Raw genomic sequence first — 23,095 nt, 5'->3', positions numbered from 1 at the left:
CCTCTTCATGGTCCAGCTGAGAGCAGGGGAACCCTCTCCCTGCTTTGCCTTCACTGTTGGGGAGGGACTCTTGGAAGGGACTCCTGCAGATTCAGGCAATGTAAAACAAATCCTGATGAGTTTGATACCCAAAACTAAACAACAACCCTGAACTGACCTCTAGCATTCCATTAAATGTAAGTTGAACATTGCATTTCAGCAGCCAAAATAACCTATAAAAACATGATTGAGCAAGAGTAAATAAAAGAGTGAGACGAAGTAAAGACCTAAAGTGTGAGATGAGTGTCCGTCCTTGCTCATGTTGTCCCTGTGTGTGGATCGAGCTATAACATGGTCCATCTCCTGCTCTGATACCTGGGGAAAGACAAGTCAAACTCACACATACACTAACAAAAATACCTGGGGAAAGACAGGCCAAACTCACACATACACTAACAAAAATACCTGGGGAAAGACAGGCCAAACTCACACATACACTAACAAAAATACCTGGGGAAAGACAGGCCAAACTCACACATACACTAGCAAAAATACCTGGGGAAAGACAAGTCAAACTCATGCATACACTAACAAAAATACCTGGGGAAAGACAGGCCAAACTCACACATACACTAGCAAAAATACCTGGGGAAAGACAGGCCAAACTCACACATACACTAACAAAAATACCTGGGGAAAGACAGGCCAAACTCACACATACACTAACAAAAATACCTGGGGAAAGACAGGCCAAACTCACACATACACTAACAAAAATACCTGGGGAAAGACAGGCCAAACTCACACATACACTAACAAAAATATGTGGGGAAAGACAGGCCAAACTCACGCATACACTAACAAAAATACCTGGGGAAAGACAGGCCAAACTCACACATACACTAACAAAGATACCTGGGGAAAGACAGGCCAAACTCACACATACACTAACAAAAATACCTGGGGAAAGACAGGCCAAACTCACACATACACTAACAAAAATACCTGGGGAAAGACAGGCCAAACTCACACATACACTAACAAAAATACCTGGGGAAAGACAGGCCAAACTCACACATACACTAACAACAAGAACGACCGCAACGCGGACTTATGCCTCCGCCATTAGTTAATTCTTAAGTCCAAATCACCATTTGAGGCAAATTGGAAGAAATTCCCTCAAGGCACTCCTGAGATGTTGCGTTACAGAGCTTGGAAATTGGGTGTGTGAGGTCACAGTGACCTTGAACTTTGACCACCAAAATGTAATCAGTTCATCCTTGAGTCCAAGTGGACGTTTGAGGCAAATTCGAAGAAATTCCATCAAGACATTCCTGAGATATCGCATTGACAAGCTTGAAAATAGCATTCGAGAGGTCACAGTGACCTTGACCTTTGATAACCAAAATGGAATCAGTTCATCCTTGCGTCCAAGTCGATGTTTGAGCCAAATCAGAAGAAATTCTATCAAGCCGTTCTTGAGATATTGCGTTAACCAACTTGGGAATGGCGTTCGTGAGGTCACAGTGACCTTGAAGTTTGACCACCAAAATGTAATCAGTTCATCCTTGAGGCCAAGTTAATGTTTGAGGCAAATTTTATGAAATTCCGTCAAGGCATTCCTGAGATATGGCATTAACAAGCTTGAAAATGGCGTTGGAGAGGGCACAGTGACCTTGACCTTTGATCACCAAAATGTAATCCTTTCATCCTTGCGCCCAAGTCGATGTTTGAGCCAAATTGGCAGAAATTCCATCAAGCCGTTCTTGAGATAACGCTTTAACGAACTTGGGAATGGCATTCGTGAGGTCACAGTGACCTTGACCTTTGACCTTTGACCATGAAAATCTAATCAGTTCATCCTTGAGTCCAAGTCAATGTTTGAGGCAAATTTGATGAAACTCCGTCAAAACATTTCTGAGATGTTGCGCTAACAAGCTTGAAAATGGCGATCGAGAGGTCACAGTGACCTTGGCCTTTGACCTTTGACCACCAAAATCTAATCGGATCATCCTTCAGTCTAAGTCGATGTTTGAGGCAAATTTGATGAAATTCCATCAAGGTGTTCCTCAGATATCGCGTTTACTCATTGGCTGCCAGCCACTTCTGGAAAACGGATGCTCCCAGTGCCAGCCCTTTCAGAGCATTTTCAGTGATTTCTCAAGACCCACAGAATATTGTGTGATATTACTATGTAAACACCAAACACGCCCAAAGAACGATGAGACTCTCTTGTATCATCAGCAAAAAAAAGTTTATTGATATAATTTTCCGTTCTTTAGTTATCAGCAGTAGAAGATAGGTTGGTTTCACCAAAAACAGACGCTTCAAACTAGAAGCTGAGATAATGAGCCTTTTGTGAAATGAAGCATTTCAAGCACATCACTGACTCTGAAGCTAATATTTTCTGATGTAGTGACACCTCAAAAATAATTTCCTTCAATAAAACAGCGAAAACAAAGGAATTTTGATGGCAAAATAATATTTTTTAGCTGCAACCAGCAGCGCTGGCCCCTGCGTGCACAGACCCTACACCTTCTTGCTGGTCTTGATTTACTGCTGGTGGGCATCAGGTATTCTAGCTTGTGTTTGCCAATCTGTCCATCGAGCCTGCTGTCTGGGTGGGTGTTGTGTGGTGCCCTGCGTGCCCCACCCCCCTCGGCTGCAGGCTCCTCCTCCGTGGGAGTGTCTCTGGTGGCTCTGCTCGGGTCTCTGCTGCCTGCGTCAGGCGACGGATCTTTGCATGCTGGAGCTGGCAGAAACTCACTCCCACACTAACACACAGCCTGCATGCCGTTGCTGGCAGAGACTCATCCCCACACTGACACACAGCCTGCATGCTGGAGCTTGGAGAAACTCACCCCCGTGCGCTGCAGCGGGCGTCTGTTTTCGGATCCCTCCGCCGATGGAGGCAGAATGTGCGGGACTGCGGGTTGCGCGCGCGTACAAAGGTTATATAGAGCTTATGACGTCATAAGCTCCTGCATTTTAGCACCTCGCGCACTGCTCTCTTCAATGAGGAAGTATCTTGTAGAATCTTGTAGAAAAGTGTTGATTTTAAGGCTTTGGGTTGAAAGTAATGCATAATAATTTCGGAGGCACATAATTACTAACATAAGACCCTAAATAACATAGTTAGAACGTTTTTGTGGATTTTGGTTTCCAGGGACTTTAAACAAAAGTAAATAGCTTATTGATGGACGTTGGATGAGAAAAAGGTATTTCAACGAACAAAGCAGCAAACCTTGTATCAAAATACTCCTGATGTTAAGATTACGAGTGAAACTGTGGCTGTAAAGCATTACACAATATTAATATTAATGCCAATGTTACAATAAGGGTTTTATTTTGAAAGCCCTAAAGCAGATGATTCATGTACAAATACATGCTTCACAATCACTAATATACAGCCAATATGCTACTAATATGCATGCTAAAAAGCAACTTGTTACAGTGAATATTTGTACCTTAAAACTACTACTACCCCCCACCCCCCCCCCACACACACACACACACACAAACACAAAAGGGGGGGGGGAGCCAGCATATAAATTGTATCATCACTGCTTGGTCACATACACACACACACACACACACACACACACACACACACACACATTATATAGAAAATGGTATAGAAACTATAGAAAATGCGCTGCGACAAGGATGACTTGCTTATTGAGCATGTGCATTAGTATGCCACCTTTTTCTCCATATTTCTGCCCTGGGGGCAGCATTCATTTTTGCCCAACTTTCCAGAGCTACTATGAGGAACAGCATGGATTGTGCTGAGAAATAACTATGAATCAACATCAACACTGGTAAGTAGTAGCAAACAGCGCTAGACTTTAGAAAATGTGAAGTATCCCTTTAAAAGGTCCTATCCGTAAGTTCTAACTATTACTGACACTGGTGGCCATTAGAGTAACTGCAGGCAGCGTGTGAACGAGCTGACGCGCGGGCACCATACTCGCATGCACACAAGCAGCTGCATGGCAACAGCAGACTGTTGGTTGCTTTGTAACTCATAAAGAAAACGGCAACCTGGACAATTTATCGGTCAGATCAGCCTCGAGATGCCCAGGAAGGATTCTCGATGAATTATCGGACACTATTGTGGCATGTTTGGTCGTGTTTTGGCTTGCATTGGCTGCGGGGAAATGCATAAAGATATTCATGTTAGCGTGAGCCAGGAACTACCCTGCTTCCCCAGTATTATACGGTACCATCTAATGCCTGGAGTTGACCAAACTGAACAGTCAAACAATGTTCGCATAACAGTAACGTTAGGCATATTTACGACTGTTACATTCATTACCCACACAATACGGTAACGCTATTAGTGGAGCTGGGTGGTAATTTCTATAAATGTAAATCAATATTAGTTAGCCGCGATTAGCATCAAGCTAACATTATAATAATGTGCAGTCTCACTGCAGCTAACTGCATTCAGAGCCTGCTCCCCCGGTACCATCTAATGCCTGGAGTTGACCAAACTGAACAGTCAAACAATGTTCCATAAGCATAACAGTAACATTAAAGGAGAATTTCGTTTTTTTTTAACCTGGACCCATCTCCTGGCATTAATTGTGATTTGGCCACTCACCCAGCGATCTCCGCTGCGTTTCTGGCCGTCCTAGCGTTGTTTTGAGATCAATAGCGTCCAAGTCAGTCGTAAAATGGAGCTGATTTGGGGCCAAGTGTGAGCCTGTCTTTCCTGCATCTAAATAGCTATTTTTATTCCCGTTTTAGCCGCATATCGCCATAATCTGATCCGTCAACATCCACCATAGTGATATTTCCCCCCAGGCTATTTCCTGGTCTCTCCCAGGGACCAAATTACCTCAAACGTGATCTCGGTCACCAAGTCTCGTGAAGTCCCGCGATACTTTCCTGCCGACTGGTCAACTAAACAGGTAGGACGCTTTGCGGTGGTGGTTTTAGCGTAACCTATGTGGGGTTTGGCGTAACCTATGTGGGATTCGAAATAACGAAGGTTATGCCAAACCCCACATAGGTTACGCTAAAACCACCACCGCAAAGCGTCCGACCTGTAGTTGACCAGTCGGCAGGAAAGTATCGCGGGACTTCACGAGACTTGGTGACCGAGATCACGTTTGAGGTAATTTGGTCCCTGGGAGAGACCAGGAAATAGCCTGGGGGGAAATATCACTATGGTGGATGTTGACGGATCAGATTATGGCGATATGTGGCGAAAACGGGAATAAAAATAGCTATTTAGATGCAGGAAAGACAGGCTCACACTTGGCCCCAAATCAGCTCCATTTTACGACTGTCTTGGACGCTATTGATCTCAAAACAACGCTAGGACGGCCAGAAACGCCGCGGAGATCGCTGGGTGAGTGGCCAAATCATAATTAATGCCAGGAGATGGGTCCAGGTTAAAAAAAACCGAAATTCTCCTTTAAGCATATTTATGACATTATTTACATTCCTGACAGACCGCCGCCAGGTGGTGAGAGTGGGCAACCTCACCTCCTCCCCACTGACCATCAGCATAGGAGTGCCCCAGGGGTGCGTCTCCAGCCCCTTCTGGTACGACCTCTACACCCACGACTGCGTGGCGACTCAATATTCGAACACCATCGTGAAGTTTGCAGATGACACAGCAGTCGTGGGGCTGATCTCCAAGAGCGACGAGACGGCCTACAGAAAGGAGGTGGGGGCCCTGGAACAATGGTGCCAGGACAACCACCTCTCTCTGAACATCTCCAAGACCAAGGAGATCATTGTAGACTACAGGAGGGGGGGGGGGGGGCACACACCTCCCAATCACCATCAACGGCACAGTGGTGGACAGGGTGGACAGCTTCAAGTACCTGGGAGTCAACATCCACCAGGACCTGACATGGGCCAGCCACACCGCCACTGTTGTCAAAAAGGCCCAACAGCGACTACACGGACTCAGGCGCCTAAAGAAATTTGGGCTAAGGCCAGAACTCCTCAGGGACTTCTACAGAGGCACCATTGAAAGCCTGCTGACTGGCTTTCACCACCTGGGAACTGTACCACCATGGACCGCAGGGCGCTAAGAAGAGTGAGGCGCGCGGCCCAGCACGTAACAGGATGTGAGCTGCCAGAACTGCAGGAACAGTATAATCAGCAGTGCCTCAGGAGGTCCCTGAAGATCATCAAAGACACAAACCATCCCCACAACAGCCTGTGCTCCCTGTTACCCTCAGGGAGGAGATACAGGGTCCCAAAAGCGCGCACAAATCGCTTGAGGGACAGTTTCTTCCCGCAAGCCACGAGACTCCTTAACATACACAAATAGTGTAGTAGCTGTACTGTACCGTACTGTAGCTGCTACCATTACGTATGTCTAATGTTTAATTGTATGTTTAATTAGGTATATGCTATTTGCACCTGTGCAAACAGAACGTCAACTATGTTTAAGTATGTCTAAAGTATGCACATGCCATATGCACCTATGTGCAGTGAATATGCCACTGTCTCTGACTTGTCTTATCACTACACTGCCTTATTGCTTGTTGTGTGTCTTGTTGTTTTCCTGCACCCATATGCCCTGTTATTTTTGTACTATGTTGTAAACAGAGTCCACAGCACAAGAATTTCACACGTGATACTTGTACTACGGAGTGACAATAAAATCTTGAATCTTGAAAAAAAAAACTTCATTATCAACACGTTATTAGTGGGGCTGGGTGGTAATTTCTATAAATGTAAATCTATTAGTATAGCATCAAGCTAACGTTATAATATTAGTCAGTCTCACCACCACAGCTAATGCAGTCAGTCAAACAATGTTCCATGACCATAAGCATAACGGTAGTAACATTAGGCATATTTGCGACTGTTGCATTACTTCACACAAGACGGTAATGTTATTAGCGGTTTTTGACCAGGTGGTAAATCCATTAGCAAGCAGCTAACGTTATCGGCCAAAACAACATTACAGCTGCTACAAGCAACAAGGTCCCTCCATGAACCAAAAACACAGCCCAGACTCTAGTTTCCCCCGATGTCGGTCACATTGCTACTGTCCGGCCAGACGGGCTTCACTAGATAAATATATTTCTACAACAGCATGAGTGAATACTGGATTCTGATTGGCTAGCAACAGTGGTAAATAGGCCAACAATCTACAGTTCGGCTCCAACCGCAGTATCACTCCGCTCCCTGATGAATGAAGAACACCTGTGCTGACTCCGCCCACTGTTAGCCTGTCAGTCTACAAATCTCTAACAAGGAAATGTCCGATTTCGTAGTAACGTTTGATTTACTGGGTGGATTGAGTTTTGAGCAGTGGTTAGATGAAGATGAAGGTGAAGTGAACAAAGAACGACATGGTGAAATTGGGGAGAGAGAACTGGCTGAGCTTGAGTTGTCACGGAGTGAACCTGGGACGTCAATGGAACTATATTCTGTGGCGGAAGGATAAATGTATTCGCCGAGTGCCATAAACCCTGTACCAGTGGTAAATGTGGCCACAACCCCCTTCCTCGAGTGGTAAATTTCTTAAATTTCTTTTTGCGTGGACTTTTTGCTGGAGTCTATGTTGTTGTTTGTTTTTGCTGGAAGCTAGCGACGAATGTAATGTTAGCCACTTCCTGTTGGTATATTTCGTGTGAGTTTCCACAAGATGACTTTCTCTACCACCTTTGTACATCAACACATACAGTATGCCGCTTTAAGGCCCAATTATGCTCAACGTTAAATATGGATACCCATACGGCTCTGTCCGCACCCTGCGTTCATTTCATGTGTAATTCTGCATGTTTTCCGAAAGCTAAGTATGTACTCGCTTTTGGTAGTACCTGTTGGTTTTCCACTGCAAATAGTACCCCCTCAATGTGCCCACCCCCTACAACTGGTTGTGAAAAGTATTGCCTCAGCTTGCAGGTACTTGCCCAATGGAAAACCAAAAAAGGCGAGGCGAGGCGAGATGAGCCAGTACCATGCAGTTGAAATGCATCTATACCAGTGGTTCTCAGTTTGAGAACTACTTGGGCTGGAAGATCATCTGAAAAGTGCAACCTGGGTCAAAAGTCAAATATTTACTGCTGAGCACACCGAAAGCCACCGAAAATATGATCATGTGTACCAATCTTAATGAATCAAAGTGGAAAGACTAAATTGTGAGCATGAGAGAGTTTTGTGTTTTGTTTGAGTGCATCTTGTGTATCTGTTTTCAGATTTGATTGAATTGTCCTGAAGCGCCGACTCTTACCTGAGCCGGCCGTCCATCTTGGCCACAGAGCCGGGGGCTAGGCTGTGGATGTAGATGCCAGGAGCAGAACGCTCCAGGGTCAGGCAGCAGGCACCGATGCCCAGGCCAACACCCGGCTCTGCAACATCAACACACAGAGACGCAGGAAATCACAGATGGGAAGTAACTAATTAGAATCAGAATCAGAATCACTTTTATTGCCACAGTATGCAAGTTATATACGAGGAATTTGTCTTAGTGTCTGTATGCAGCGTAGGGGTCACATCAATATACAGAGATAAGAAGTAGGAAGATAACTAAAGACAATCACAAAGTTGCAAGTGCAATCAAATCGAGTAAATATATACAATATGTACATGAGCGGTGAAGTGTTCTGTGGATAATAAATATGAATTTACGTTGAATTTACATGAGATTTACAGACTGAGTTAAATAGACGTTAAATAGGCAGTGGATTTACATGAATTTACAGTCGGAGTTAAATAAGAGTTTACATTGAATGTACATGAAATTTACAGTCCCAGTTAAACAGGCATTAAATTAGATATGAGTTACAGTTTTATGGGGGAGGAGTTCAGTTGAGTTTAGGAGGAGGTAGTGAGTTTGTGTGTGTGTGTGGGGGGGGTTGTTGGTGAGGTCCTTGGCGGAAGGGGTTTCCGGGCCTTGTTGGTGAGGCTGATGGCGGTTGGGAAGAAGCTGGTCTTGTGGCAAATACTTTGTTACTGTACTTAACTCATTGAGTGCCAGCCACTTTTGGAGAACGGACGCTCCCAGTGCCAGAGTTTCAGAGCGTTTTCAGTGATTTCTCGAGGCCCACAGAATATTGTGTGATATTACTATGTAAACACCGAACACGCACAAAGAACGAGGAGACTCTATTGTATCATCAGCAAAAAAAGTTTATTGATACCATTTTCCGTTCTTTAGTTATGAGCCGGAGAAGATAGGTTGTTTTCAGCAAAAACAGGCGTTTCAAATTAGAAGCTGAGATATTCAGCCTTTTGTGAAATTAAGCATTTCAAGCACATTCACTGACTCTGAAGCTAATATTTTCTGACCTGAAACATCTGAACAGTAATTTCTTTCAATAAACAGCACTCACACCCCCCTCAACTCCAAACTCCTCCTCCGTGGGAGTGTCTCTGGTGGCTCTGCTCGCTCTGCTGGCTGCTGCGTGTGTCAGGCGAGTCTCTGCTGCCTGCTATGGCAGGCTCTGCTGCCTTACGGATCCACGTTCGGATGGCGGCCGCTCGTCGGGGGAGTCTGGATCGGGCTCGAGTTCGTCTGCGTTTCTGGGGTTTCGGTTGTGAGCTGGGATGAAGCTGCGTCCGATTATAGGCTTTCTGCTGCGCGTTTCAAAGTGCGCTGCACCCAGTCTATTTTCGGAGCGCTCAGCCTTGTGCGCCGGCTCCCAGCGCGACACTGAAAAGCCAAACCATTCTCATGAGAATGGTTTGGCTTTGGTTTTATTTTCTGGCGGCTAATTGTGTGGAGAAACTATGCAGCAGAGACAGAGGGGCTCATTTGTGGGAGCGGATTGACTGCTGTTCGCAGCTAACGTTGGCTCCAGGCAGCCAGAGCAATCTGTGCCGCTCTGGCTCATGCATCGGTTTCTCTTTCATCACGGGGCTTTTTCTGCTTTTTTTCCTCAACTTTCTCTAATCTGGAGAGCACTGTCGCCACCTAATGGGTCCGTAAAATAGGTTATACACCTTCAATAGCTACAATATTTTTACAGGAGATGCACGAGGCTTTGATCCACGTCCCACCGTCAAAAAACGCAATTGACGACTTTAGTCGTCTTTGGCACTCTACGTTACTATTCGAATTGACGACTATACTCGTCCTTGGCACTCAATGAGTTAAGTAGGATTTTCAGTTATCTGTACTTTACTGAATATTTATTTTTCTGAAAACTTTTTACTTTTCCTCTCTACATTTTAACACAAATATGTGTACTTTCTGCTCTTAAAATTTTCAAAAAAGGTTTGTTACTTTTGTTTTAATGCCCGACTGACAAAAACCATGTAATGTTGTTTGTCTCTCTCGTATAGCGTTCTCCCAGGAGGGGCGGGTGCGTGGAGCCGAAATCCTACAGTTCCCACAATGCACTGGGCTCGCGTGGCCTTAGATTCCACGCCCACGCCTCAGGCATTTGGCTGATATCAAACTCCAGTAGGTGGCGGTAATGCACATATATGTTTGCCAACCGCCATAAAACTCAAAGAAGAAGAAGAAGAAGGCTTCGACATAAAAACATTATGAGAAGAAGAATAAATCAAAAATAAAATTGCCTCCAAATTGCACCAAATTTAAACCGAAGTATATATGTCGGGAGATGTCTTCAAAAAAAAAATCATGCATTTTAAGGCATTTTCCAAGGAGTTACGCGCATCTGATATTGTAACTATTTCATGTAAAAATGTGTAAAAACGGGTACATTGCTCAGCGTTGATTTTGTTACTAGATGTAAAATTTGACGAGCTTTCCAATGCCGCCAGTCCCATGTCTGTCCGTGCTTCCGTTTCAGAGATATGGTCTCTTTGCAAGGAGCTATGGAAAGCTAATATTAGCTACCATAGGCTAGGCGGTGGAAAAAGATGGCTGCCTTTTGTTTTTCTTCAAGACCTCTGAAGGGGCGTGGAGGACCTCTAGAGGCGGGACCATGGCAGCACAGGCCCACAAGTAGTGTAGTTCATAGGTGCTCGACTTCCGCAAGGCGGACTTGGCCCAGATGACGCAAAACGCGTCGGCTGGGCCAAAAAATATGTGAGAGATGGTTGATAGCTTTGGCTGTGAAAAACCAATTTCAAAAATTTCAACGGATTCGAAAACCTTAGGGGCGTGAGATTTAATATATATTCATATTCCCCACGGAAAAGCCGTCCTTTAAACTGCAGTGAGATTTGAGGAGCATAATAATATGGAATAATATATATGGAGACAGATGGGGATGAAAGAGGAATTGGAGCATGAAAGGGAAGCTTGTGATTCGTTTACTGCAGTTCTCCAATCAGGACGATGTGAATAATTCTACGCTTAAAAGGCGTGGTTTGTTTTTTGCTCTGGACTTTATTAGTTAGTTAGTGACCTTTATTTAACCAGGAATAAAAACTCATTGAGATTCAGAATCTCTTTTGCAAGGGGGTCCTGGCCAGGACAGCAGCACAAATAGTTTCACATAAAATAAACGTAGAGAAAAAAAAGCAAAAACATAAAACCAGTTACAGAACTGAGTGCAAGCCACATCATTACATCATAAGCATCATAAGCATAAGCATTTATTCGTAATGGACTTGCCTCTTTCTTTCCCTGGAACTGTGAATTAGTGGCTGACTAGCAGAATACCTTCCTGCAGTGACGGGTCGTTGTTTGTATTTATTTAGTTTGTTTTTATATTTTTATATTTTTTATATTTAAATGTTGATAAATTAAACTGAAAATTCAGGTTACAAGGGTGCACCCAAGATACTATAGATTTACCCAGAAAATGATATAGTAAACTTGAAATCAATTGCTATTTTTTTTATATCAAAGCACCATTGTTGATATTATTGTCTTTTTTCTGTCTTTGGTACCAACAACGTTGTTCAAATCCTTTTATTTATTTTTATTAATACAAGAACACGGCATATTTCACATTAACTCTTGTCTCTGAGTCTCATTTAAACATTCCACTGTGCTCCAGTAGACGAAATGGTCAATTCCATTATATATTACAGTTTGCAGCATTACCTATCAGCTTTTATATTATTATAATAGTCAAGTCAAGTCAAGTTTATTTGTATAGCACATTTCATACACAGAGGCAATTCAAAGTGCTTCACATAAAATGGTTGACAGGAAAAGAAAAGAAAAGAAAAGAAGAGAATAAAATGGACATTTAAAAGCATCACAACAAAACTTTAAAAAAAGAGTATAAAAAGTGCATTAAGCAACAGGCGCAGCAGTTGCAAAAAGAGCTAAAAACTTATAGAGGACTCATTGGGTTTGCATAGTAGCTGTCAGCAGTTAAAAGCGACGGTAAACATAAAAGTCTTTAGTCTATTTTTAAAATAGGTGTTACAGAGACACACAGAGAAAACCAGAAAGGACTAGAACCCAACTGATGCATCAGCTCATATCTCCTGTGTCATTTGAACACACCACAAACACGATGGTCAACTAGCATGTAGCTACGTGCTGCACCTGGGTGACACCTGATTCACGAAACAACTAGCATGTAGCTACGTGCTGCACCTGGGTGACACCTGATTCATGAAACAACTAGCATGTAGCTACGTGCTGCACCTGGGTGACACCTGATTCACGAAACAACTAGCATGTAGCTACGTGCTGCACCTGGGTGACACCTGATTCACGAAACAACTAGCATGTAGCTACGTGCTGCACCTGGGTGACACCTGATTCATCAAACAACTAGCATTTAGCTACGTGCTGCACCTGGGTGACACCTGATTCATCAAACAACTAGCATGTAGCTACGTGCTGCACCTGGGTGACACCTGATTCACGAAACAACTAGCATGTAGCTACGTGCTGCACCTGGGTGACACCTGATTCATGAAACAACTAGCATGTAGCTACGTGCTGCACCTGGGTGACACCTGATTCATCAAACAACTAGCATGTAGCTACGTGCTGCACCTGGGTGACACCTGATTCACGAAACAACTAGCATGTAGCTACGTGCTGCACCTGGGTGACACCTGATTCACGAAACAACTAGCATGTAGCTACGTGCTGCACCTGGGTGACACCTGATTCATGAAACAACTAGCATGTAGCTACGTGCTGCACCTGGGTGACACCTGATTCATGAAACAACTAGCATTTAGCTACGTGCTGCACCTGGGTGACACCTGATTCATGAAACAACTAGCATTTAGCTACGTGCTGCACCTGGGTGACACCTGATTCATCAAACAACTAGCATGTAGCTACGTGCTGCACCTGGGTGACACCTGATTCACGAAACAACTAGCATTTAGCTACGTGCTGCACCTGGGTGACACCTGATTCATGAAACAACTAGCATGTAGCTACGTGCTGCACCTGGGTGACACCTGATTCATGAAACAACTAGCATGTAGCTACGTGCTGCACCTGGGTGACACCTGATTCACGAAACAACTAGCATGTAGCTACGTGCTGCACCTGGGTGACACCTGATTCATGAAACAACTAGCATGTAGCTACGTGCTGCACCTGGGTGACACCTGATTCACGAAACAACTAGCATGTAGCTACGTGCTGCACCTGGGTGACACCTGATTCATGAAACAACTAGCATGTAGCTACGTGCTGCACCTGGGTGACACCTGATTCATCAAACAACTAGCATTTAGCTACGTGCTGCACCTGGGTGACACCTGATTCATCAAACAACTAGCATGTAGCTACGTGCTGCACCTGGGTGACACCTGATTCATGAAACAAAGCAGCATTTGCCTACCCATTTCGCTCACTTAAACGGTTTCGTAATATAGCTACTTCTAATCAAGAATGTCTGATAAAAAGTTGCAAATGGCATTGGCGTTTGTCAGCCCTTGTTTGTCTGGTGTTTTGCTTGTGGGAGAACAAAGGAAGAGACAGAGGTATTGTGCAGCGAGAGGGTCGAGGGGCTTTCGCAAAGGCACGTTGTTGTCGAACGTTTTGGCATGATCAGATGAGCTAAAGTTGGAAAATGAGCAGAGTGTTTTGTGTGTGACTCCTCTCTTCTCCTCTCTGACCAGCCAATCAGTGATTTCTCTATCCCTGACCAGCCAATCAGTGATTTCTCTCACCAACGACGATCCAACATGAATCAGCCAGAAAAGCCACCGACAAGCCGCCATCAAAGCCGACAAGAGACGACACACCGCAAATACTAGAGCGACTGACGCCCAGACATGAGGGTTAAACATAGCCTAGTCCAGACTCCTTACATGTTAGTCACTAGTGATTGGTTGGGAAAAAGTCAACCCCCCCACACAGAAAATGTATAACATGGAGGCAATGTCAGACTGAATAATAATGTTCTAGAGCAGGGGTTCCCAACCTTTTTTGTGCCAAGGACCGGTAGATACATGGAAAAAAAAGTTGCGGACCGGTTGTCAATTTTAATGGTTTTAGTTACATATATATTTACTCACCAGTACATACATACAGTACAACACAAAAGGCTGTTATTTACCCTTTGTCGCCCCCACAAAGGGTAAATAACAGCCTTTTGTGTTGTACTGTTATGTAGCCTACAGTATTTATGTTTTTGTTTCAACTACAAACATAAATAAACGTCAACTTGAAACTATGTTTCAACTACCACACACAGCCTATAATATCGTAGCCTATGTATTTTTTTAATTTTTATTTATTTTCTACCGGGTACCAAATGCATTGTGGCCCAGTACCGGTCCGCGGCCCAGTGGTTGGGGACCACTGTTCTAGGGTGACCAGATGTCCCAGTTTTCCGGGTTAGGGTTAGGTGTTTTTTCCCCAGCTGGTGACTCTAACTCTCTAGACAGCATTATATTTCCATGGCAGGTCCAATGACTGTCATTTTGAAATGACTGAAATGACCTACCTACTGTCTTAAGTATGAGTGAACTCTCCGAGAATTCCGATGTCTCAATGGCTTATGGGAGACACTTACTTGTACAGTGAAATGTTGTTTGTGTATTTCTACGGTGTATTGCTTTTATACCTACATGTTTGCTATGTGGTTTTTATGCTTGCTGCAGCACAAATCGCCCTTTTTGTGAAAAATAATAAACTTGAACCTTGAACCGACTGTATATCGAAGGAGATCATTGTTTCAGTTAACAAAGACTGAAATTATTACAGGTTGCAAAGTCATATAATTATTGATTTACTTGGTCCAAAGATGTTATTTATATGTTTGTCTCGTCGCTATTTGGGTGGGCATGTCTGACTTCTGACTGGCTGAACCTGATGTTGTTGGCACTGACTGTCTAATTGAGTGCTCTGTAATAAGCCATCAATGTGTCATAGATAGATAAATAAATAGATAGATAGATGGATGTGGGCTTAAATCAGGAATTATCACAAGAGAAGACTCTCACTCTCACTCTGTACTCACAACCCTAATTTGGATAACTTGAGATTCTAACCTTTATTAAGGGTGACCTCCATGATGATACAGTCTTTGGGCCCAGGGCCTTGGACCCTGCGGCCGTCAACCTCTTCACACCCTGATGGGATGGGTGTTCCCCCACTGGCGTTGGAGTTGGGTGAGCTGGAGCGGCTGAGGAGGGTGGGGGTCGGACAGGGTGTCAGGCTAGGGCTGCGGAGGCGAGTCTGGACTGTCAATGTCACCACGCCCTTTTTTAGTTGCTGTGAGAAGGCACAGGAAGTTAAATCAGGCTCACCACCATCTTTTTTAGGTGCTGTGGGAAGACACATAAGGTTAAATCAATCAATCAATCATCAGTATGCCTAAACCGGAAGGGGGCGTAACTTTGGCTCTCTATAGAGCTACACAGTCACGTGATGATTTATTCCGCTTTTTATTTTTTGTTTTTGCGCCAAGTGAAATGTTTTACGATTCACTAGGTTGCTGGTTGGCTTGGTTCCAGCCTTAAAACTTGTTATATAAGGATTTTTCTAAATGTCTATGGATAAAATGAATGGGGAACTCTCTTTCGGGGAAGGAGACGTCACATGACTGGTCTATAGAGTACCGCAGGGATGACTTATTTTTGTAGGCTTACCCAGAAGTCCCTGCAGTTCCGGCTCTTACGTGTAAAAATCGAATGGGATTTTTGGAAGGGAATTTTGGTTAAATGCATGAAATTATGTTAACAAAAGTTTATGAAACAGCTAACTTTGTGTTCAACAAGATAATCTTCACAAATGAGGACCACTACTACTGCTACTTGCTGAATAGCATTGTTTACAACTGTTGTATAAAGCAATATCACGCTCAAGCTCGTGCTGTTGTATATCAGCATAGCTGTGGTTATGTTTACAGCCGTGCTGATCTACAGTACAACAGCACTTTCTCTCGTGTGATATTCACTTGACTTCACTTACATCTACCTAATAAAGGCAAAAGATGCCAGAAAATAATAATAATAAAATATTCTCCTCCTCCAAGAAAGATGGTTTATAAGAAGCTTTCTTATGAAGTTAACACTTTTTTTCCCATCCATCCATCTTCAACCGCTTATCTGGAGCCAGATCGTGGAGGTAGCAGATCCAGCAGGGGACCCCAAACTTCCCTTTCCCAGGCCACATTAACCAGCTCTGACTGGGGGATCCCAAGGCATTCCCAGGCCAGTGTGGAGATGTAATCCCTCCACCTGGTGCTCGGTCTGCCCCATGGCCTCCGCCCAGCTGGACATGCCTGGAAAACCTCCCTAGGGAGGCGACCAGGACGCATCCTTACTAGATGCCTGAACCACCTCAACTGGCTCCTTTCTATCAGGAGGATCTACTCTGAAGGGAAAATTATGCTCGTGCGAAATCGACGGCGCTGACTGCGCCGAGGGGGTCGCCGCAGCTGGGCGTCCTATCGGCGCAGCTCGGGGTAGGGGGCGTGCAGCTCCTCGAAAATGTCACTCTGAGCCGTCTAGCGCCGTCAACTCTTTGTTGTGAGGAATGAGGAAATGCCATTTCCTCATTTAACAGTGCTTGTCCCTCATCTAGCAAAGCCTTCTGCAGGCTCACCGGGACAATAAAATGTTCCCCCACCGACATGATTGCAAGTTCTTGGTAAACGACACGATAACGTTTTGGACGTGTTTTGAACGAGTTACGTTCGAGTATGCACAGTCTCGCTGTCGCCGCTCGGCGGCGGCACGGCTCCAAGTCGTGGCTGCGCAAAACCATGCCGGGCGCTTGAGTCTCGCCATTGTTACCATAGAATTGAATTACGAACAGGAACCATTATAAAAGAAATGCCAAGATAACACTGCAAAACAGAAATGCCAAAGATCAAGGGCCCTATCTTGGTACAGGCGCTATCCCCTATTTGCACTTGTGCACCTGTTTGTGCGTGCCCAGTGCAATTACTCGCGGGGGAGCGTAACTCATCACAACAACGGGCGCAAACACAGATTAGAGGTGTGCCAAATCCTTTCTGTATGGGGCAAGCAGGATTTGGGCGGTGTTAACCACCAGAATTATTCACAGGTGTGGCCTGGCAATGCCTGGGCGTCAATCAAACCAGATTCCCGTCTTGCAGTCCCTGTAATATAGTTTGCGTGAGGCATGCTGTAATTCTCCCCATGTGTAATTTGGATAGGTGTAGGCCTATTGACTGTATATAGTATCCCAATCTCATAACGACACCATCACATCATATACCTGTTAAAACATCTGTGTTTTGATGCAATTCGGGTTATTTTGTTGACTGGGGTGGGACAATAGAAACGTGTTTGCAGCGGGTAAACGTTGGAGACAAAATAAAAGATTGGAGGATTTACAGTGGACTCAATTAAAACTCGGCGAAACATTGAGCTGCCGACTCCTGCTGAGGACAGAGAGAGATGGAGAGAGCTTGTGACAGATCGGCTCTGTTGCCAACGACCCTCCAGGTTGATAGCAGGTAAAGGTGAATAGCCTATTGCAAGTAGGCTACAATGTACAAGTTTTCTAAATTCATTTACCATAACCCCTCCTGGCAATGTGATAAAAGTTTCTCAGTGAATTATAGTTGATTGCCTCAGCGAATAATCTGCTGGTTACCCAATTTTAGCAGCAGAATTTGTATCTGTCTGTATTTTTTATTATGTTTTGTATTCTGTATATTTTTTTATTGTGATGTACTATGGACCGCCTCTGTGTCTGGAATAAAGTGTTGATTGATTGATTGATGTCCTGGCGTGGCACATCCGTGCGTAATGACGTTTCTGCGCTGTGCAGCGCGAAGATTATGGTGCGCTCAAGCGCAGCGAGTGTTTTAGCGCCTAAGAGGTGCTTCTCAAAGCTCTTAGCACAAAGTAATTGCACGCTGCTGACGATAGGATAATGCCATCTATCCCCACATTTTAGCACGCATTTGAGCACGCCTATGCCCAGTACAATTATAACAGGCATGCGCTTGTGCCCGCCCCCAATTTGCATTGCGCGCAAGGTTAAACGAGCGCAAGCGCTAAATTACCACTTTTGCGAAGATAGGGCCCCAAAAGTCCTAAATGACATGTCAGCAGACATGCTTTCATCAGGGTATACAACTATCCCCCCCTTTTCACTGTCTTTCTGAGTGAGAAACCATTGCCAAATGTTCTTCTAACAGTATTAGAATTCTTCCTAAACTACTTATCTTGGCATCATGGTGGTAGTGATGGCAAAGAGGTGGTTTACCTTGAAGGTCTGGATGGCCTGTTGATGTGTAAGTCCTTGAAGAGACTCTCCATTTACTTCCAGAAGCTCATCTCCTATAAGATAAGAATTGGATTGAGAGAGATAGTTATAGATATAGTTATAGATAGATCAATCAACTGTTAATTAATTGTTGTATATGTGTTGACATATCAATTGTATAGCCTATTATCGTGCTCGATTCCTAGGCTCACCCACTGCGCGGGCTCGCCTGCCGTGCAGCTCGCCGAGCTGGCCCTGCAGCTCACATACGCAGCTCAGTCGCGCAGCGGCAGCTCGATCGCTGTGCGGGCTCACTTGCTCCCTTGCCCACCTTGCAGCTCACCCGCTGTGCAGGCTCACTTGCTCTTATGACATCACTGATGATGTCACAACTGTGCATCACTGATGACATCACCATTGCTCTTATGACATCACTGATGATGTCACAATGCCTATGATGTCATCAACGATGTCACAATGCACAATTGCTCAAGTGACATCACTGATGACATCACTTTCAGGACTTTATGAGATCACTGATGTCATCATCACGGATGACATCACTGATGACATCATCACTGATGATGACATCATCACTGATGGCATCACTGGTGATATCACATCATTAGGTGATTAAGGCAATCACCTAATTAAAAAATCCGGCTCCGTCACCCGCACGGGTGAAAGTTTCAGCCCGATCGCACGTGAAACGGCATAGCTGTGGCCGGGACAAAAAACAACAAAAAAAACAGACATTGCCCACTTGCTCCCGTTTAATATAGGAGGATCACTGTCATTTGGATTTGTTGACTTTGCTTTGGCAATATGTACTTTCGTATTTCATACCAATAAAGCACCCTTTCATTGAAAAAGATAGAGAAGAGAGATGGTCATAGTGAGTGGGCCAGGTGGAAATGGACAATCTGCTTTGCTACATGCTTCCTCAATGCCCTTTAAAGATATCGGAGAGAAAACTAGCAGTTACCCTCTTTCAGCCGCCCGTCAGCTGCTGCAGCTCCGTTAGGGAAAATGGTCTTGACGAAAATCCCCATTCGACCACGTGCCGAGTCCTGCCCACCAACGATACTGAAGCCCAGGCCCTACACAACAGTTCAAAGGTCAATGAAACAAGAAAACAATAGCAACTGCACACCTAATAGAAGGTCCCCACTCATGACATTCGCATACCAGAAACTGTTGATGAAAGGGTTACATAATAATAATAATAATAATGATAATAATAAACTTTATTTGTATAGCACAATTCATGCATGAGATGCAGCACAAAGTGTTTAACATCAAAAGCAAACAACAGTATTTATAAAAAGGGAAAAAAGCAATAAAGCACAATAACAACAGCAACAACAACAACAAGGAAACAGAAAAAGCAATTATGAAAAGATGTGTCTTAAGATTTCGCTTGATTTAGATTTAGAGCCCCTGAGACTCTCTGGCAGACTGTTCCACAACTTAGAGGCGTAATAAACAAATGCTGCCTCACCGTGCCTCTTGGTCCTGACCTTAGAAACAACCAAGAGATTAGAGTCAGAGGACCTAAGAGACCTAGCAAGCACATACATCTTAAGCAGGTCAGAGGGCAGAGCCATTTAGCAATTTAAAAATCAATAAAATAATTTTAAAATTGATTCTGTAACACGGGCAACCAGTGTAGAGCTTTCACGATTCGGGTAATGTGAGCTCTGTATGGTTTTTGTGAGAACCCATGCTGCTGCGTTTTGTACGAGCTGTAACCGACTAGATGTTTTCTTAGGCAGACCAGACAGTAGCGCATTACAATAGTCCAACCTACTGGAAATAAAAGCATGTATACATTTTTCTGTGTCTGTCTGGGAGAGAAACGGTTTAACTCTGGTGGTAATATTCCTCAAATGGTAGGACACTTTAGTCACATTCCTAATGTGACCTTCCAAATTTAGCTCAGAGTCCATGATGACACCAAGGTTTTTGACCTGCTCCTTGGTATTCAATCCAAGTAATTGTAGCTGTTAAGACAATTTTTCCCTTTCAGCTTTTGTACCCAAAGACCATAATTTCTTTATTTAGCTGTAGAAGGTTTTCCGACACCCACAGACCAATATCTGCGATACATGCAATTAAGTCGCCGACAGCGGTGTAGTCGTTTGAGCCTACAGAGATATATAGCTGAGTATCATCTGCATAATTATCGAAGTTGATGTTGTGATTTCTAATAATATTGCTGAGTGGTAACATACACAGATTAAAAATAATTGTACCTAGGATCGAACCCTGCCACGTCAGGTCATCCATGAATCTAAAAATCTCATTTTTATTGTAAAAGATAGGGAGGGCTTAGCCCTCCTAGCCCGTTGATATCAGCCATCCCTGTCTATGATAATAGAGCTCAACACAAATGGCATACATTGTTTTGAAGGACAGCTGAGCTTGATGCAGCCTACTGTCAGGAGTCTGGAGATAATGCCCATACAGACAGAAAGACAGACACACAGACACAGACAGGCAGGCAAGCAGGTAGACAGACAGACAGACAAGCACGTGGGCAGTATGACAGACAGGCAGACAGAAGTGTGCAACCACCTTGCCCTGGCCTTTCATCACCACTATATTGGAGATAGCATCCACACAGACAAAGAGAGAGGCAGACAGACAGACAGACAGGCAGGCAGACAGAGAGGCAGACAGACAGACAGGCAGGCAGGCAGACAGACAGACAGACAGGCAGGCAGGCAGACAGGCAGACAGGCAGACAGACAGACAGACAGGCAGACAGGCAGACAGACAGGCAGGCAGGCAGGCAGACAGGCAGACAGACAGACAGACAGACAGACAGACAGACAGGCAGGCAGGCAGGCAGACAGACAGACAGAAGTGCACACTCACCTTGCCCTGGCCTTTCATCAACACTATATTGGAGATAATGGATGGCTGGGCCAGTCGCCATGGCGACTCGACTTGAACAGTGCTCAGGGAACGAGCTGATTTCTTAATTATTTGATATTCCTAAAAGAGAGATAAAAACAAGCATGAGAAAACAGGCATGGAGCATGCAGCAATGTCATTTTTCAGGCATTTTTAAATGTAGAATTCCAACTTATTGGAATGGAAGACTTTTTGTTTTGCTGCCTTGCACTGCCAATCCCTGGTGGATTTGGCACTTTATTTTGTTGCAGCTGCGGATGGGTGCAGTGGAATATTACTAGCCGGCTTCCCTCACTGTTGGGATATTGGATACAGACAGCCACTCTGGCTCTGGCTCTCCTCCTGTCTTTTTGTCTCCATTTCTCCATTAGCCTCTCATTAATACAGCGATTAGCACAGCCACTGTTACCATGGTAGTCAGGGGGCAGGATGAGTGGTCATTGATGTGTGTGTGTGTGTGGGGGGGGGGGGGGGGGGGGGGGGAGTGAAAATGACAGAAAGCTGTGTAGTATGTGATGACTTGGGTTGGATTCATACTCCTTTACCAAAAAATTATGTGGAAAAATGTTTGCCACTTAAAGGAGAATTACGTTTTTTTACAACCTGGACCTTATTTCCAGCTTTAATTATTATTTTTAACTCACCCTGAAGGTTTTATATATACTGTATATATATATATATACAGTATATATATATATATATACATATATATTAGGATGCACCGATCGATCGGCACGTGACCGGAAATGGCCGATTTCCACGTGATCGGCCTCGACCGGTGATCTGCGCCGGTCACTCTAAATAGCTGTTTCTGTGAGCCGATTTTCACGTGACGTGCGCGCACCCGAAAGCAGCGAGACCGAGACGGATGAGTTGCAGCCAAAACAAAAGCAGCCACTACACACATGCCACAGATGTCTTCGTCGGTGCGGAAATGTTTCACCGTCAGTGAAGACGATACAAAGCTTGCAGTTTGTCACACATGCAAGTCGAAAATAAACCGTGGAGGGGCAGGGTAGGTTGGAGTCCACTCCAGTCTGAGCAGCTCGCTTTACCCCACCGCAGTCACCGGCCCCTCTTCCCCGACCAGCTGCAGTCCACATCACTGCTGCTGCTGCTATCTGACAGTCACGTTGTAACGTGGATACAGGAGAGGACTATTTGTTGCGTATTGCGAATATAATAATAACACGCATCGGACCAGTGTGCAAGGTTTTCTGTGCGAGATGATTTTTTTTCGAATGGCGGATAAAAAAAAACTGACTTCATTTCCTCATCTACTCAATACAGCCAAATCCACAACTGTAGAGTGGGCATGGCTTCGAAGGTCGCTGGGCTCCAGACCTATAGGCTATAAACTCCTTGTCCAGGGATAACATTTTGACGTTTATTTATTTTGTTTATTTGGCAGGGACATAATATACAAAAAAAACATTAAACACCATAGGGGAAGATATGCTTTGTAACAGATTTAGTGAGATCGTCCTACCTCATGCAAATGATAAGAAATGTGACATGAATGTTAATTTTCTATTAAAGCAAAGTAAAAAAAAAAAAAAAACGTCAAAAAATAACCCGTCAATTATTGTTCTTAGAAAGAAAATCGGAATCGGCCAAAATCGGTATCGGGCTTTTCAGGGTGAGTTAAACATCATAGTTAACTCATTGAGTGCCAAT

At 44.3% G+C, this 23,095-nt stretch overlaps 1 protein-coding gene across 1 annotated transcript; it reads right to left on the bottom strand.

The window, feature by feature from the left end:
* Positions 1-21,495, bottom strand: LOC310800785 (PDZ domain-containing protein 2-like). The gene is made up of 7 exons (XM_083664709.1): positions 21,380-21,495; positions 19,485-19,599; positions 18,500-18,573; positions 15,304-15,526; positions 8,192-8,309; positions 267-354; positions 1-83 (listed from the first exon to the last, which is right to left on the bottom strand). The coding sequence occupies exons 1-6, from the start codon at positions 21,395-21,397 to the stop codon at positions 324-326; spliced, it is 579 nt and encodes a 192-aa protein (XP_083520835.1). The 5' UTR covers positions 21,398-21,495; the 3' UTR covers positions 1-83; positions 267-323.
* Between the last annotated feature and the right edge of the window lie 1,600 nt (positions 21,496-23,095).

This window comes from Poromitra crassiceps (assembly GCF_964638095.1).
Source record: "Poromitra crassiceps genome assembly, contig: HAP1_SCAFFOLD_72, whole genome shotgun sequence".
NCBI classification, from domain to species: Eukaryota; Metazoa; Chordata; class Actinopteri; order Beryciformes; family Melamphaidae; genus Poromitra; species Poromitra crassiceps.
This window is presented reverse-complemented; position numbering and strand designations above follow the sequence as displayed.

What these genes read in the sequence shown, in the direction of transcription:
- LOC310800785 (XM_083664709.1), bottom strand. An exon ending in TGACGGGCGGCTGAAAGAGG is followed by an intron (nt 18,574 to 19,484) that starts GTAACTGCTAGT and finishes CTTATCTTATAG; the next exon opens with GAGATGAGCTTCTGGAAGTA. An exon ending in AAGATGGACGGCCGGCTCAG is followed by an intron (nt 355 to 8,191) that starts GTAAGAGTCGGC and finishes GTCTTTCCCCAG; the next exon opens with GTATCAGAGCAGGAGATGGA.